The sequence below is a fragment of the Ovis aries genome, chromosome 4, assembly GCF_016772045.2.
Source record: "Ovis aries strain OAR_USU_Benz2616 breed Rambouillet chromosome 4, ARS-UI_Ramb_v3.0, whole genome shotgun sequence".
NCBI classification, from domain to species: Eukaryota; Metazoa; Chordata; class Mammalia; order Artiodactyla; family Bovidae; genus Ovis; species Ovis aries.
In genome coordinates, this window is record NC_056057.1 from 37,894,039 (window position 1) to 37,912,933 (window position 18,895).

Here is an 18,895-nt window from a genome sequence, read left to right on the forward strand (position 1 = left end):
CCTGTGTATAATGTTATTCAATAACTTTTTCCTAAACCTCTATTTAAGAATAAAATCTGTATAAAATAAACAGAAAATCTATAGGGGGTACAAATAATTCTTGAGGCACTTACAAGATAATATTAAAGTTGAGATGTATGAATTTAAAGGTGAATATTAGGCCAACTCTGGTTAGAGAGAAAAACACAGTCTCAGGTTTCACTTCAGTTCAGTCGCTCAGTCGTGTCCAATTCTTTGCGACCCCATGAATCATAGCACGCCAGGCCTCCCTGTCCATCACCTTCCCGGAGTTCATTCAAACTCACATCCATTGAGTCGGTGATGCCATCCAGCCATCTCATCCTCTGTCGTCCCCTTCTCCTCCTGCCCCCAACCCCTCCCAGCATCAGTCTTTTCCAATGAGTCAATTCTTGGCATGAGGTGGCCAAAGTACTGGAGTTTCAGCTTGAGCATCATTCCTTCCAAAGAAATCCCAGGGCTGATCTCCTTTAGGATGGACTGGTTGGATCTCCTTGCAATCCAAGGGACTCTCAAGAGTCTTCTCCAACACCACAGTTCAAAAGCATCAATTCTTTGATGCTCAGCTTTCTTCACAGTCCAACTCTCACATCCATACATGACTACAGGAAAAACCATAGCCTTGACTAGACAGACCTTTGTTGGCAAAGTAGTGTCTCTGCTTTTGAATATGCTATCTAGGTTGGTCATAACTTTCCTTCCAAGGAGTAAGCATCTTTTAATTTCATGGCTGCAGTCACCATCTGCACTCAAATTTAAGTGGACCATAAAAAACATATTGGCCTTGATAAAGGGTTACATCTCTTTAAGGTGAAAATGCTTATTCAATAATGAGTAAGAGGAGCTATCATGGATAAATGTATAGAAACATAAAGAAGGGAAAGTCTAATATGATCATGAAGCACTTTGAATATGAGGGTAAGAAATGTAAGCACTGTTGATGAAATTAATTAATGGGCTTCCCCGGTGGCTCAGTGGAAAAGAAACCACCTGCCAACACAGGAGACCCACGATCAATCCCTGAGTTGGGAACACCCCCAGGAGAAGGAATGTCAACTCAATAATTCTTGCCTGGGATATCCCAAGGGCAGAGAAGCTTCATGGCATACTATCCATGAGGTCACACAAAGACCTGGACATGACTTAGAGACTAAATGACAACAATTAAATTAACGAGAAATTGTAGAGCAAGGAAAAGAAAATATCAACAGGTTAATAAATCTAAACAAAAGTTAGGAATTATCCTTCATGGAAATAAATGTTATAAAAAAGACAATTTATATATTTGCTCTATTAACTTATAGTTATTCTCATTAAATTGCTTTCCAAAAGAGCACTTTCTACACTAGAATTTATTTATTTTTCATGTTAGATATTTAAGCCATTTTTGTTCACCCTGGTCTGTAATAAATTGAGACTACACACCCCTCTGGAGTGCAAAAGTAGGAAGTCAAGAGATACCTGGAGTAACAGGCAAATCAGTGTTGGAGTACAAAATGAGGCAGGGAAAAGGCTAACAGTTTTGCCAAGAGCACGCACTGGTCATAGCAAACACCCTCTTCCAACAACACAAGGATAACTCTACAAATGGACATCACCAGACAGTCAATACTGAAATCAGATTATATTCTTTGCAGCCAAATGTGGAGAAGCTCAATACAGTCAGCAAAAACAAGACCAGGAGCTGACTGTGGCTTAGACCATGAACTCCTTATTTCAAACTCCAGGCTTAAATTGAAGAAAAAGGGAAAAGCCCAGGAAAAGCAAATGTTTCATTTGACCTAAATCAAATCCCTTGTGATTATACAGTGGAAGTAACAAATAGATTTGAGGGATTAGGTCTGAGAGAGTGCCTGAAGAACAATGGACAGAGGTTCATGACATTGTACAGGAGGCAGTGATCAAGACCATCCCCAAGAAAAAGAAATGCAAAAAGGCAAAATGGCTTTCTGAGGAGGCCTTACAAATAACTGAGAAAAGAAGAGAAGCTAAAGGCAAAGGAGAAAAGGAAAGATATACCCATCTGAATGAAGAGTTCCAAAGAATAGCAAGGAGAGATAAGAAAGCCTTCCTCAGTGATTAAAGGAAAGAAATATAGGAAAGCAATAGAATGTGAAAGACTAGAGATCCCTTCAAAAAAATTAGAGATACCAAGGGAACGTGTCATGCAAAGATGGGCACAGTAAAGTACAGAAACAGTATGCACCTAACAGAAACAGAAGAGATTAAAAAGAGGTGGCAAGAATACCCAGAAGAAATAGGCAAAAAAGATCTTAATGACCCAGATAACCATGATGGTGTGATCACTCACCTAGAGCCAGACATCCTGGAATGCGAAGTCAAGTGGGCCTTAGAGAGCATCACTACGAACAAAGCTAGTGGATGGGATGGAATTCCAGTTGAGCTATTTCAAATCCTAAAAGATGCTGCTGTGAAAGTGCTGCACTCACTATGCCAGCAAATTTGGAAACCTCAGCAGTGGTCACAGGACTGGAAAGGGTCAGTTTTCATTCCAAATCCAAAGAAAGACAATGCCAAAGAATGCTCAAACTGCTGCACAATTGCACTCATCTCACATGCTAGTGAAGTAATGCTCAAAATTCTCCAAGCCAGGCTTGAACAGTATGTGAACTGTGAAATTCCAGATGTTGAAGGTGGATTTAGAAAAACACAGGAACCAGAGATCAAATTGCCAACATCTGTTGGATCATAGAAAAAGCACAAGAGTTCCAGAAAAACATCTACTGCTTTACTGACTATCCCAAAGCCTTTGACTTTGTGGATCACAAAAACTGTGAAAAAATTCTGAAAGAGAGGGGAATACCAGACCACCTGACCTGCCTCCTGAGAAATCTGTATGCAGGTCAAGAAGCAATAGTTAGAACCAGACATGGAACAACAAAGTGGTTCCAAATTGGGAGAGGAGTATGTCAAGGCTGCATCATACTGTCACCCTGCTTATTTAACATATACGCAGAGTACATCAGGTGAAGTGCCAGGCTGCACGCAGCACAAGCTGGAATCAAGATTGCTGGGAAACATATCAATAACCTCTGAAATGCTGATGACACCGCCCTTATGCAGAAAGGGATGAAGAACTAAAGAGCCTCTTGAAGATAGTGAAAGAGGAGAGTGAAAAAGCTGGCTTAAAACTCAACATTCATAAAACTAATATCATGGCAACCGATACCATCACTTCATGGCAAATAGATGGGGAAACAGTGGGAACAGTGGCTGACTTTATTTTTCTGGGTGGTGACTGCAGCCATGATATTAAAAGACACTTGCTCCTTGGGTGAAAAGCTATGACCAACCTAGACAGCATATTAAAAAGTAGAGACATTACTTTGCCAATAAATGTATGTCTAGTCAAAACTATGGATTTTCCAGTAGTCATGTATGGGTGTGAGAATTGAACCATAAAGAAAGCTGAGTGCAGAAGAATTGATGCTTTTGAAATGTGGTGTTGGAAAAGACTCTTGAGAGTCCCTTGGACTGTAAGTAGATCCAACCAGTCAGTCCTAAAGGAAATCCATCCTGAATATTCATTGGAAGGACTGAGGTTGAAGCTGAAGCTCCAATACTTTGGCCACCTGATGTGAAGAACTGACTCATTGGAAAAGACCCTGATGCTGGGAGAGATTGAAAGCAGGAGGAGAATATGATGACAGAGGATGAGATGGTTGGATGGCATCACCGTCTCGATGGACATGAGTTTGAGCAAGCTCCAGGAGTTGGTGATGTACAGAGAAGCCTGGCATGCTGCAGTCCATGGGGTTGCAAAGAGTCGGACATGACTTAGTGACAGAACTGAAATGAATACACCCCTCTAAATTATAAGAAAATTTAGCATGAATGTTAGCAAGATTACTTTTTTGTTAATAATGACATGAGAGAAATCTAAAAATGAGTCCTATGTTGTGTCAATGACATCTATGAAATACTAGGAAACTGCAGAAATCAACCTGCCTTTTTGAATTAAAAAAGGTATCTATTTTAATAATACATGATTTTTGCACATCTCTCTGAAAAGCTGAATATGAAAGTCAGTCTTAGCTCTGCTATTTATTATCTCTGTGTTCCAAAGAACATTTATATTTGATCTTCCTCCATTGTTAACTTTTAAGGAAGAATAGCTCACTTGGCTTTTCCATATTCAGTGAGAAGACAGGGCTGTGGAGCCTGTTGATTGGAGGTGCAAGCCCTTATTCAGGAATCAGGGTAATGTTAATTGTAAGAATGTAAGGCTTGTTAATTAAAATCGTGGTAACTATATTCTTCCTTTGTAAAAAATTTATGAAACTCCTTTCTGAAAAATAAAACTTATGATACAAGTTATAGTACTTTACATACAGAGACATACATGAAAAGTATATGAAAATGAAAGGATTACATAAATTAAGTGCTTTAAATGGTAAAAAATAAATGCATATAAAAAATCTTTAGAGTTTTTCATTGTGACATGGACCTGAAATCCACTTGCCATGTCAACATAATTTATTTCAGTAAGTCCTAAATTCTTATTTATAAACGCATTGCATTTTGCCTTTATTCCCTAGATTATCACAGCCTTTGCTCAAGTTTATGACCATTTATATTGAATTATCTAGAGGTTCCCAAATGAATGATAATCATTCATTTTGAGACTAAAAGCTTTCTAGCAGACATGAATGACTAACTGCCATCATCTCTGAAATTTTCTTTTACATATGATTTTTTCCTCCTGAAATTAACTGTTGTTACCAGATAAGAAAGAGGAGTTTAAAAAAAATTAAAATTGCTGTGCCCAAAAAGATAGGAGTCATTGAAATTGCTCAGGGGAACTGAAAAAGTTTATGTTAAACTTTAGATGAGGATATTTTAATTAATATTATGGAGGGAAATGCATCTACAATCCTTTAAGCCAAGAGTTGAATTGATTTACCTACCAGTGTCCCTGTATTCAAATCATACAGGAAACTTTGGAAAGATGATGACCAAATATTAGGGATGAAAATGCAAAGTTATTACTTGGTTAGTCTGAGTTTTACCCACAGTGAGGTGGGTGATTTTTTTTTTTTTTAAGAGTATCTGTTTCCTCATTTTCTCCTTTATCTCTTGAATGTATGCAGTACTACTGTTCACTTATTTTCCTTTCAAAAAAAGAAAAGAAAGATTCCTTTCTAAAGTGGATTTCTCTATCAGTTGCTCATTTAAGAATGTCATGCTGAGATCTGACTTATGGAAATGGATCCAGAGCACCTGATGTTTAAATTTCAAAATCAAAATCACTATTTTATGGTAAAAACTGACTCATTGAAAAGAATGCAAGCTGCATTCTATGCCTGTTTCTGTCTCTCTCCACTGGATTCTCATGTGGTCTCGAGAAGATCTTCCACTCCCAAACTGCCGTACAGTTGTTTCCATCACACACCGTTTAGATCTATTGACTACATAAATTTCTGTGTTGCTCAAATTTCATTTATAGAGCAAAACCTAACAGGTAGAGAGTATATGATTCAAGTTCATGCTAATTATCTGATGCCACTTTAAAGTCTGCCCTCAAAGTTTCTCACCACATACTGCTTTCTGGAACTTTCTTTGTCTCAGTTGCCCTACTTGATCTAACAGACTGTAATGTTGGATCTCTTAGAAAACTTAATTGGCAGAAAATAATATTTCTTCTCTGCCCTTAGATTGTGTGGCCAGTATCTTACACCAGAAGAGATGAATGCAAGTGGGCTGGAAAAGATATTCTGGTAAGTATCAATCTAGTAAGTTATTTTAATAATTGCATAAGGAATTTATTATTCTAGCATCATTTTTGCTCATTGTTATATGAAACATCATGCTTTGTGGACTTAATCACTTTTTCAAAACAAATTAATGATACATAATTTTGAATATTTTTATATTTTTATGTAAAACATTGAAAGTTTAATGCAAAGAAAGTAGGTAAAACTGACTATATCTAAATAAAGCAAAAATGTGTTCCTGTGATGATTTACATATGTAAAAGGTAATTAACAAAATGCATTTTTTAGCATATAAACTTATAGCCAATGAACCAACTTATTTGTACAGATTGGTTTTCAATGTTAATTCTTAATTCCTTTTGAATGAATTGAAATTTTTCTTCTTCTGAGTCACTGTGATTAAATTACACCTTGTTTCCATTCCATTCTATTCCTTTTCTTTCTTTCCTCTCCCCGCTTTCCTTTCTTCCTTATGTTTCTCTTCTCCTTTCTCCCTTAGAACTTTCGTCTTTCCTTTCCTCCTTACTTCCTACATTTCATGTACTCATTCCTTAAGTAAATATCAATTGAGAAATGACTATGTAATAGACATTGTCTTTGGTACTCGGGACAAAAGATGAATGAATGGTAAGCAATCCCTACAATGATTTTACCACTCTTAATAGGTAGAGGGCATTTTTCCTGAGGTACACTTTGTCAGTGAGCCACAGGTTTGAAGCATAGCCATGTATCTGCACAGATCATGAAAGGCAGTTATAATCATTTAAATCAGTGCTTTAAAATGAATTCAGAATCTTAAATATGATTTTATTTTTTTATGTTTTATCAGATATTTTTGGATCCAAAACAAAAGGAAATAAGTTTAAATGTTTTGTCTTCAGATTAGCATTTAGAAGAAATTTATCCTAAGTCATAAATCTTGTATGTATGTATGTATATAGATAGATGGATAGGTAGATAGATATTTTCAAGGGACAATCTGATTGATTGGTAGCAGCTGCCTAAGATGTGTGTATTTAGAATGATTTGAAGTGAAATCTGAGTTCATGGATAAGGATGGCAGCAGCGTTCACTACCAGTGAAAGCAGATGAAGGCGCACAGCACAGGTATCTTCCGCCCATGATTAAGACATATGAGCAAACATGGGAAATTTATCCTTAAAAATTTAAGTTTAGGGACACATAATTTTTTGAGACAGGAGCTCACTGTGTCCTACTTTGCCTGGCAAAGCAATAAAGCTATCCTTGTCTACTTTACCCGCCTCCAAAAAAAAAAATTCCATTTTAAATATAAAGATTGTAACTCAATCTTTATACACCTTCATAAACAGAAACATTTTTTCTGATTGTGTGAAAGTGACAAAAAATTCTTTTCTATCAAACTTTATACTATCCTAAATTAATACATAGTTTAGGGTGATTGAAAAGGTAAATTGAAAAATTAAATAAGACTTCAGAAAAGCCAAGAATTTTATGTTGATTCCCACTGACTCATTAATTAACTCAAGCAAGTACCTTAACTGGTGGAGTGGCTTTATAGTATCTTATCTGTTAAATGGGACAGTACATATTTTGCAATTATGAGTTTAATGGTTTTTGTGAAAATTATTTATAAGATAATACTGAATAAGTGTTGGCAAAATATATAACTGAATAAGTAAATATTTATTAATATCAAAATGCTATGTTTATCACTAACAAATTTGAAAGATTACAATGTGATAATAACTAAGAATGGAGAGAAATGGAGGTTTTACCTGTATACAGTTGTCACTTTTAAAAACACATTTTTTTCTCTTTCTGTTAAAATATAACAGGCAAAGACATAGGCACTTAAAATTATTGAGAATCCCTCCTGTGCGAAGCACTATGATAATTTAAATAGTATTTTATATGTAGTTTTTAAATAATAAATTTACCAAGTCTATCATTACCACCATTTTCTTAAAAAGGAAATATAATGATTCAGAGTATTCATTCAAAATCTTCTCATTCAAAAATTATGAAATATTTTGAGTGCACTACTCAAAACTGAGATAAATTTTGCGTCTCTGCTGATGTTTTTTGTGTTGTGCGGCATATATGGATTTGAATTTGTGCATTAACACACAGATAATGAACAGTAGAGATTGAAAGAAATATCTTACGTATTCTGGTCTTTTTAAGGGTGTCTTTGTGTGTGTGCTCAGTCACTCCGTCATGTACAATTTTGTGACCCCATAGACTGTAGCCTGCCCAGCTACTCTGTCCATAGGATTTTTCTGGCAAAGAATACTGGAGTGGGTTGCCATTTTCTCCTTTAGGGGATCTTGGTGTGGGCATAATAATAACCCACTCATAACATTTTTGTAAGAGTCAATCACAAATGAAATTATTACCTAGACTGTAATGCATGATGCAAATATTAACTATTATTAGTGTATGTAATAGAGTTGCTTAGACAAATTCTAAGTGAAAACATTGTTAATGAAATATGTTTTGGTCCTTGCTAATGATCACGATCACTGTAGTGTGGCACTGTACTGAATTTAGTAACATTTGAAAATTGAAGATAATAACCATACTTAACTGACAGATTATCTGGATTTTATAAAAAGCATTGAGCCAAGTACTGACCGTATCTGGTCCAGTGATTAAATTAGCTCATTCAGTTGCTACGATAGCAGATATTCTTTTTTGTCTGTGGTTTCCAAAATTCATCTCAGTCCATTTCCCTCATCTTTCATGCCTCTGGCCTTGCCTCATCTCCTCTACCCTAACCTCTCATCTCCTTCCCCCCCTCCCACTACTACTCCTCAATCAGTACCAAACACTGAGGGATTCTGGTGTCAGCCCACATACAGTTCGATCAGCAGTTGCAGTAAAGTCAGGATCCCCACAGTTCCAAGGCATAACCTTAATGATGACCTCAGCGGCTTCCTCTCCAAGACAAGCAACTTTATTATATTTTCCAGGCTTGCTGAATATGCTTATGGTCTTGATAGAAGTAAATTAAAAGTAGCTAAAACATATGGTGTCTGTGAAGTCTGATACTTCACAGTATTAATGGCACCTGATTATTTCATAACACTTTATATAAGGATTATGAAAACTTGTAAATTATATCTCATACATTATGGTAGAGATAGGTAATTATGTATTCATTGAGAGATATAAACTTTTGAAAGTTTGTTGGTATGGCAGTATTAGTCATACAAATCTTAAGTCAGATAATTGATATAACCTGATAAAATGCACGTGCTTTTGTTTTTCCTCTACATTCTGCATCAAATCAGTTCAGGCATTGTGGATTTTTCTTTTTCTTTTTTAACACTTAATTAAAGGAGAACAAAGCAATTTTCATGTATTTTAGTTCAAGGAAAAAATGTATTTTTTCCTTTAGCTCTTAACCAAACACTAAAGTATATTTAAATAACGAAATATATTTCATACTATTTTTCTTGTAACCCATCTCATTACTTTAGTATTGTTTTTAATTGACCTATTATTAAAAATACATTTTGGGCATTTGGAATGAATTTTATTAAAATTAATTTTACTTTTCAGGTGACCTCATTTATGTACCTCAATTACATAACTATTTAAATAGGATACATGGCATTTATCATTTTGGGACTTTAATATGCAGATGCATTATTTTTTCATTTCTGTCTGTATCATTTTAAAAAATAACAAATAGCTGACTTATTGGTATTGTAGCATTTCTTCCTTGATAAGCATAAAAAAAATAGTATCAGTATCTTTACCAAAATTTTCTCAGCCACTTATATTGTTTTTCCTTTTTTAAAAAAATTTCATTCAGGGCCATACCTGTGCAGTGATACACAGACAGTTTGAAGGAAATTCTAGGCTCTATCTTGAGTAAATAATAGTCAGCTGTGACTGACGGACAATAATTCCTTTTAAAGACCTCTTGTAATTCTGAAAACCACATGAAGGAGGCTTGAGTGATTTTGGCAGCCATTAGGACTCCAAGCGGAGAAGGCAGTGGCACCCCACTCCAGTGCTTTTGCCTGGAGAATCCCATGGACAGAGGAGCCTCGTGGGCTGCAGTCCAAGGGGTTGCAAGGAGTCGGACACGACTGAGCGACTTCACTTTCACTTTTCACTTTCATGCATTGGAGAAGGAAATGGCAACCCACTCCAGTGTTCTTGCCTGGAGAATCCCAGGGACAGGGGAGCCTGGTGGGCTGCCGTCTATGGGGTCACACAGCGTCGGACATGACTGAAGCAGCTTAGCAGTAGCAGCAGCAGCCGCAGGACTCCAAGATACAAATGTAACCAAAACAGGAATTGACCTGAACATTTATACAAAGATAAACTAACCACCTTCTTGAGTGCTCTCCATGGTTTCTAGAACCTAAGTTTACCCTTTTCCCACTGGTTTTAGTATTTTTTCTAAAAGTCCTCTGGAAATAAAGCTGCTTTAAACAAACCATCCTTGAGGAAATGCTATCTTCTTAGTATTAGATTCAGATGTAAGACTACAATAGGAAAAGCAAGACAAAGACACTGGTTAATTTTATGTATTTTGAAAGGAGGTCATTCTTAAGTCTGTTTAAGGTGGTTTACATGGCACAGCCACCTGGGAAATCAGGATATGCCACTTGATTAAACCTACATAGTTCCCGTGTCAGTGAGTGTAGCACTGTATAGAAAGTTGAAACCTTTCTCCATTCTCCTGGGAAGCTGGAAAGATATAAACCATTGTTTCTCATGGCTCAATTTTGCAATGCAATGTATATATTAAGTCAATAGCTGGGATTTGAGCAGCTAATTCACAAAAAATGGACTTTGTGCTAAGAGGGAATCTCTAGCCTAAGACAGTTACAGTCTCTCTCTTTCTCCATGTATACATAGACAAAGAGAAAAGGAGGAAATATAAATATACCATAGGCTGCTGATAATTGCATTTCTAACAATAACATTAATTTAAATATATTTTTCCAGAAGTGAATATACAGGGTATATATTCTACTATGCCTTCTTTTCTTGGTATTATCCGTTCTAAATATTTACACTGTTATTGTATATCTGTATTAGAGGAGTGAAATGTTCATGAACCTTTTCTATTATTGTCACTCGAGAGTTGTAATTTGAAAAAAAATACATATATGTAATATTATTGTACAGATACCCTCAACAAGGACGTAAATGCAATCCAGATATCTCTATTCTCACTTCTATTAGCCGCCTTTACTATTATTTTAGATATTTTCCTGGTGCTTAAAATTCACTTTGTATTCACAATAACATTTCTATTGAGGGATTAACTTCCTTGACCCTGTTTTGCAAATCAAAAAGGAATACATGCTAAACTGGAAAAAGAATCTGTTTCGAATCAATAGCTCTTTGAATCTTCTTTGTTTATCCTACTAAACATCTCTCTTTGTACTAAGCTTCAGTAAAACCAAATGGCAACCTTATGACTATTAGAAATATTTTGAACTTCACTGGAAACCAAAATTTCAGCCATCTGAGATGAACAAAAAAATAACAGATTCTCCTAACATCACTGTTTTTGGATACATTTCAAAGTTCAGTATCATGCACCTGAATTTGGGGACATTTTTGCAACTCTTGAGAGACTTATTTTTATATTCTTGTTCTTGGTGGTTATTCATTTTTAACATATGATATAGCTTGTCTATCAAATTTGTCATGACTCAAATTGCGGGACCTCAACAGCACTAAGTTTAGCCAAGTGCATGCAACTGAGAATTTGAAGCTGCACATTCATCTTAAGTTTTGTACGATCTAAATGCAAGTTAGTCCTTGAATTTTGCTTACTTTTTCAAGATCAAAGCTGACATCAACTTCATTTTTTAAATTTTATTTTAGGGACTTCAATGTTAAAACTTAAAATGGATACTTAGAATTACCTTCTAATTCTGTAAAAATCATAATGTTTCACTAAGTCTCAAAACCCTGATGTGTAGTTGTTTAGAGACCATTTTTCACAGATCTCTCACACTTCTGAACATAGGAAGAATGAAAGAATTCTTAAGCAAAAGGCCAGTTAGTTTTCAAATAACCTTGAAGTAGAGATAGTGTATCCCTTAGAGCAAAGGGCTGTTATGCTTATCTGCAAGTACAGCGAACATAACCTCTTTCTCAAAATGTAATGACCAGCATGCTTATGCCTGCTACAAAATGTTGAGGTTACCTCAACCAAGAGTTCTGCTGTAATGCACCTCACTGCATGTGTAAGTGTCACTTGGCCCTCTGCTCACTGCACAGTGGGAACTGGAGCTTGGGGAACTGACATGAGAAATGCTGACTATGACTACTGCTGTTCCTGTGAATAATAAAGTTTTTCATCTCTGATCAGGAGCTGTATAACTTTTGTCAGCATCCATAAAACTACCATTAGTAGCTTGTTATCTTTCCAGTAAAGTGGAATCATAGACCCTTCACTGTTCCTGATATTATTGATTATTATTTTTGTGGGTACCCTAGATGACCTCACATGAAAGACTTTGATCAGTGTATTAGTTTTAGATATGATTCTGTAATGAAATTTGATGACAGATGAGGTATACAGACAACTGATTGCTTATGAAAGCAAATAAAAAGCTTTTTATTAAATGCCACACAAATAAGCATAGATTTTCATTTGCATGCGTGTGTGTACATTTATTTCTGTTTGGAGGTAAATATCAGGTAAACTGACAGTTCAAATTCTGTATTCAAAGAATACTGGTAATAATGATAGCTAACATCAACTGTAGCTTACTATATATACTAGGTATTGTTCTGTATACATTTATTTGATTAACTCATTTATGTAACTCATATTTAGTTATAAGATAAGCATTTCCTTTCAAAGAATGTAGTTCCAACGTACCTAAGTAGACACAGCACAATTCTGCTACAACTATTCACAAACAGTTGCTATATTTTCTGTTTCACTGTGACACTGGCTCATACCACCTATAAAATGTTTATAAATTTATAATTTATCATCCTTACTCTTGGAGAACTGGAATTTCATGAAAATTCTAATGAACAACCTTACATCGTCTTTTTAACAAGACTGGACTCAGATTAATGTTCAAAACAAATATTATTAAGTCCACCTTTCATTTGTACCAACTATGGTCTTAATCATTTTTAACTCTACTTGTAAGAAATGAACAATTCATTATAGCCTTCTTGCCTGCATCATGTCACCATGTGTGGAATGTTCTGAGAGTTTTAAGCAAAAAATATTATATGAAAACATTATAAGTAATAAATAGATGGTTGATTATCTAAAGAATAAGATGAGTTTCCCTTCAGTTAATAAGTGCTAGGCAAGAATTCACAAAAGAACTATACAAAAAATGATCTTAAAGACCTGGATATAACCATGATGGTGTGGTCACTCACCCAGAGCCAGAAATGCTGGAGTGTAAAGTCAAGTGGACCTTAGGAAGCATTACTGCAAGTAAAGCTAGAGGAGGTAATGGAATTTCAGCTGAGCTATTTCAGATCCTAAAAGATGATGCTGTTAAAGTGCTATACTCAGTGTGTCAGCAAATCTGGAAAACTCAGCAGTGGCCACAGGATTGGCAAAGGTCAGTTTTCATTTCAGTCCTAAAGAAGGCCAATGCCAAAGAATGTACAAACTCCTACACAATTGTGTGCATTTTACATGCTAGCAAGGTAATGCTCCAAATCCTTCAAGCTAAGCTTCAATAATATGTGAACTAAGAACTTCCATATGTACAAGCTGGATTTAGAAAAGGCAGAGGACCAGGGATCAAATTACCATCATTCATTGGATCATAGAAAAAGCAAGGGGATTCCAGAAAAACATCTACTTCTGCTTTGTTGACTGTGCTAAAACCTTTGACTTTGTGGATCACAACAAAATGTGGAAAATTCTTAAAGAGATGGGATTACTAGACCACCTTAACTGTCTGTTGAGAAATCTGTACACCAATCAAGAAACAGTTAGAACTGGACATGGAACAATGAACTAGTTCCAAACTGGAAAGGAGTACAACAAGGCTGTAATTGTCACCCTGCTTGTTTAACTCATACGCAGTGTACATCCTGCAAAATGTGAGGCTAGGTGATTCACAAGCTGGAATCAAGATTGTCACGAGAATTATCAACAACCTCAGATATGCAAGCAGTTCAGTTCAGATCAGTCGTGTCTGACTCTTTGCAAACCCATGGACTACAGCATGCCAGGCTTCCCTGTCCTTCACCAACTCTCAGAGCTAGCTCAAACTCATGTCCGTTGAGTCAGTGATGCCATCCAACCACTTCAGCCTCTGTCATCCCCTTCTCCTGCCTTAAATCTTTCCCAGAATTAGAGTATTTTTCAATACTTTGCATCAGGTGGCCAAACTATTGGAGTTTCAGCTTCAGCATCAGTCCTGTCAAATGGGATACTTGATTTAAATAAGCATCTAGGTAAAATGTTCTGGTGTCCTTGGTTAAGAGTCTTCATTTAGTCTGTTACATCATTCAAATAAGTTAAAATTTCTGTCATAGATTAGAGGATGATATAGTTAAATTAATATGAATAGACTAACATAGTTGAATAACTAGCCATGAAATAATGCCAACTTTGTTGTGGTAGTTGAATCTGTATTAAAAAAAATAAAGAAAACAGCAAAATTCTGTAAAGTGATTATCCTTCAATAAAAAAAAATAAATTAAAACAGAATTTTTTTCTGAAACAAAACAAAACATTAAAATGGAAAGGTCCATTGGTTTTATTATACATGATGCTTCTTTGTAAGGGAAAGTAAAAATGTTTCCCAAAATGGACAGAACAGGCTACTCACCATTTCATCAGTGGATGTTAAAAAATTCCAAGTCAGAAATTCAGCATTCAACTGCTAATATTATAAATAGAACACAGTTAAGTCTTAATTCTATTTGATATACCTCTTTGAAGAAGAGGTTTCTAACATCCTTTAATGAATGCTGAGGTATTAAGAAGGCATGCTTATGGATGATCTGATCACAGCTGTAATAGAATTAAAAGAAAAAAAAGAACAGTATTGCTAGGTAAGTATGGAACAGTTTAAATAGAGAAAGGGATGAGTGAGTGACAGGAACAATCACGGATTACTGCTTTGGCATGAAGATTCTAGTATTCAGCCAGCTTGCCAAATAAATTGACCAGAGAAAAAGAAAGTCAACAGATTAACTTCAGGAATTAAGCTTATTAATGGATTGTCATGCAGAGATGTATCCACCCACCATGATAGGAAAGGGCTTCCTTTGCTTTCCCAGCTGCTATGTTATACATTATATATTTCAACATAAATTGTTGATGGGATAGAGACTATTTTTTTGCTTTTTAAATGAATGTTCACTGACCTGAGCCAATGTTGTACTATATTCATTCATGTTGAGCTGATTTATATTTGAACCTGAATAAGTTGTTTGATTTAATCATGAACTAAATATATTTAAATGTAGATTGTTCATGTTCACAGCCTTCTCTTTTATTTAGAGTTAAATTTCACTGCTCAGTCCATAATTTAAGAACATGTAAGGAGGTAATTGGGATTGGTGGTAAATTACATTCTTTTGTAGAAAGTGTAATTATCAGAAGTTAGTTAAAAACACCTCTATTCTGTTTTAATTTTCATGCATGGAGCAGTTGTTTTGACAGATGGATGGACTTTATTTTTGTAACCATCCGGGAAAAGTCTGCTTAACACAGTCTAATCAGTGCTACATATTTGTAATGTTTGTTTTTGAATCACTGTGCATTTGGCTTCTATATCTTTTTCTGAGGGTAGACATTTTCTTTCTAATTTATTTTTCCAGGCTAATATCTCTGTGTGTAATTCCTTTCTACGTTTGACCTTAAGACACTAGAAATTCTTAAAAAAAATAAGTGTAAATGGTTTGTCACTAAGGATGATGAATCATCGCTCCTCAGGTGTGGCCTTGGGCTTTACTAGTTTATGACTGCCTTTACTTTTACCATGAGGCTAAGTTAACAATTTATAATGCTGTTGTTCTGGAGTACATTTCAGTGAAATAAGAGGTCAGTATGGTTGCCTGACTCTCGGGAAGCCAGCTTGTTGCTAACTTGTCTGTGTATATCAGCTTAAATTCCAAAAAGATCCAGGTTTGAAAAATGAATTCATTTTGAACTGATTACATTCTCTTTATTACGTTGTAAATCCACCAGTGCTGAGCAAAGCAGCACAGTAGTTGAATGCCAAAAAGTACATTACATTCTGAGTTTTAAGAATCGTCATGGTTCAAGAAAAGGTCAGAAACACTCTTCTTCTGTCTCCCTAGAGCAGAAATGTGTGAAGTGTGTTTCCTTTTTCTGCCACGCTTCCTTCTTTTTTAGAGGAATGTCCAGGCTGCTTCCAAATAAAATGAATATCCTGTTTTGGAACACTCAAAAGCCTTGGCAACAACAAGCAGGAGAATGAAGACAAATGAACGACAGGATTGATACTCTTTTGTGTTGGTTTTCTGTTTAAAGAAAAATCCTTACTTCAACATGTCTCTTTCAAGTGTTGGTTCCTTCTCTGTCCAGTTCTTTTAATCACTGTGTCCTTGTATATTGTTATTGATGAGTTTCCTTGCAGCTAATTTAAACCAATTTTGAAAGTATTTCATTCAGTTTCTTTGTTTCTGTTCAAGTGTCTTAACACACTATATAAATCCAAGAAATTTCTCTCCATTCTATTTGCATCAACCTTCACATCAAAATAATATTGAGTTAGCCCCCAGACCTGGTACAATACAGCCTTCTGCCAACTGGGAGAGTTCACTGGGTAAATCATTCAGGCCTCAGGCCAATAGGGTGGGTCTTGCTGCTTTGGAGTACAGATAAAATCCATTATCAGCATCCTCAGTAGAACCCTTTGCCAGGTTTCACAGCTTCAGTCCTGTGATTTTTTTCTAGCAGCTCTGTAGAAGAATAGTTGTCATATTATACTGGTGCTTCTTTGACAGTTAATAGAGAACAACAACAACAGTGACAACACTGGGGGAGGAAATGGCAGCCCGCTCCAGCATTCTTGCCTGGAGAATCCCATGGACAGAGGAACTGAACTGTCAAGCTCAGTGCATAGGATTGCACAGAGTCAGACAGGACTGAAGCCACTTATCACAGTACAACACAGCACACAGAGAACAAAAGAAAACTAGGATATTCAGGGTAGCTCAGTTACATAGTTCTCAAGAACTCTGAGAATTTTTCAGTCAATAATTATTGCTAATCAGTTACTCAACTGATTAACAGATAAGAGCCCACAGATTCTGTGACCTTAGAATTCATAACAATTGCAAAAGTGACATAGCCTTCACTTGTATGCACAGATGTCTATACTTATAAAATTTTCCTTCCTTTCTTTATCATGGAGATCTAGGGTCGCCTCTCAAATTTCTATAATGCCCTTGTGTTACTACTGGAATTAAAGAACTTGGATTTGTATTTAAAATTGCATGTGTATCTTTATAGGCCTGGTGGGCAAAGTAAAACCCTGTTCTTTTCTAGAATGAGTAAGATATCCATCTGGGTCTGCCACTGCTATTTATTAGAATATTCGTTTGCTTACCAATATGTGTGTACACAGCCAGTTTCTTCATTTCAACATATGGTGCTGGAAATGGTTGTTTATAATCTTGAATGCTGTAATATTGAGTCCACAATCAGGGTTGGCTATCTTTATGTAAAAGCAGAGTATGTGGCCACCTACATGTTTCATAAAACATTTTCCTGAAAATAATTCATTTTCAAATGACTGCATTTTCTTAAGAGTACAAGTAAATCCTTTGGGTAAGCCTCATGAATGTCTTATTTGTAAATGAGTTTATCAGATGTTTCCCTGTCCACAGCCTCTTTCCTCTGGCCAAGAATTCATGCCCTATCCTCCTTCTCAAGAGGAGAAACTGTTATAGAATGGGGAGTTTCTGGCTAAGAGCCTTGAAAGTTGGGTTATGTCTAAGCTTATCTAAGCTTTTGTCTAAGATGTGTCATGTTCAAAGTGGTACATGGATAAGATGCATATACTCTTTAAGCTAGAAAATTTTCTTTATAGAAACTTGCAAAATTAGTTTCAAAGTTAGTTGATTTCAGTGCTTAATTTTCTTTGTTATAATGCCTTCCCAGACAAAGGAAAGACTCAGGATGTAAGTAACAAAACAGTGAGACAAATCAGATGTGTATTTTAGCTACTTTCCGAAACTGCTCAGCATTTGATAAGAAGGAATGATGAATCCTAACAGTAAAGTTTCATATTTTCCCTTATAGAAGTATAACTTACTTTTGGGATGATATGTTTATAGGACATCCTCGGATTTCATCCTGGATAAATCAGTGATGATGGAAAGCAAGTATTTGAATTTAAATATCAATTATTCTGCTCAGATTTAGTCTGTTCTTTATTTTATGGAGGCATTAAAGTTAAAACCAAAATCATCAGTTACAAACACAGAATACAAATATCACTTGGGAATGTACTTAAATTATTCTAACATCTAAGTTATAAATTCCAACTAACTACATAAGTCCAAACACATTCTGAGTTTTCACTTGAAGATTCATGTGTTATAGAGAATGACTGAAGGGAGTGTTACAAACTTACAGGTGTCAGGACCAACCCAATTCTCTGTTACATTTGCCAATGGTTGCACTATAGTCTGCATTTGATCTTTATCTGCACTTTTAGTTATATATTTGGTTTTTATTTCCACATTTATGGGCAAAAACACAAAACTATGTGTATAAAAAAGTCTATGGTCAATAACATTTGTATGTCCCATGACAAATTTATATTTTCTACTTATATGTATTTAATTTTAAGATTTTTCTATGGTTAATAGACCAGCCATGAAATTAAAAGACGCCTACTCCTTGGAAGAAACGTTATGAGCAACCTAGGTAGTATATTCAAAACCAGAGACATTACTTTGTCAACTAAGGTCCGTCTAGTCGAGGCTATGGTTTTTCCAGTGATCATGTATGGATGTGAGAGTTGGACTGTGAAGAAGGCTGAGTGCCAAAGAATTGATGCTTTTGAACTGTGGTGTTGGAGAAAACTCTTGAGAGTCCCTTGGACTGCAAGGAGATCCAACCAGTCCATTCTAAAGGAGATCAGTTCTGGGTGTTCTTTGGAAGGAATGATGCTAAAGCTGAAACTCCCGTACTTTGGCCACCTCAT

At 35.7% G+C, this 18,895-nt stretch overlaps 1 protein-coding gene across 4 annotated transcripts in view; it reads left to right on the forward strand.

Annotated features, from left to right (window-relative positions):
* SEMA3A (semaphorin 3A) overlaps positions 1–18,895 on the forward strand; it is a 548,751-nt gene that overhangs the window by 370,689 nt on the left and 159,167 nt on the right. For all 4 annotated transcript variants that reach the window (XM_060414987.1, XM_042248468.2, XM_060414985.1 and 1 more), the window contains one exon: positions 5,694–5,756. In XM_060414987.1, the coding sequence (XP_060270970.1) occupies positions 5,694–5,756 (63 nt within the window). The remainder of the gene's footprint in view (positions 1–5,693; positions 5,757–18,895) is intronic.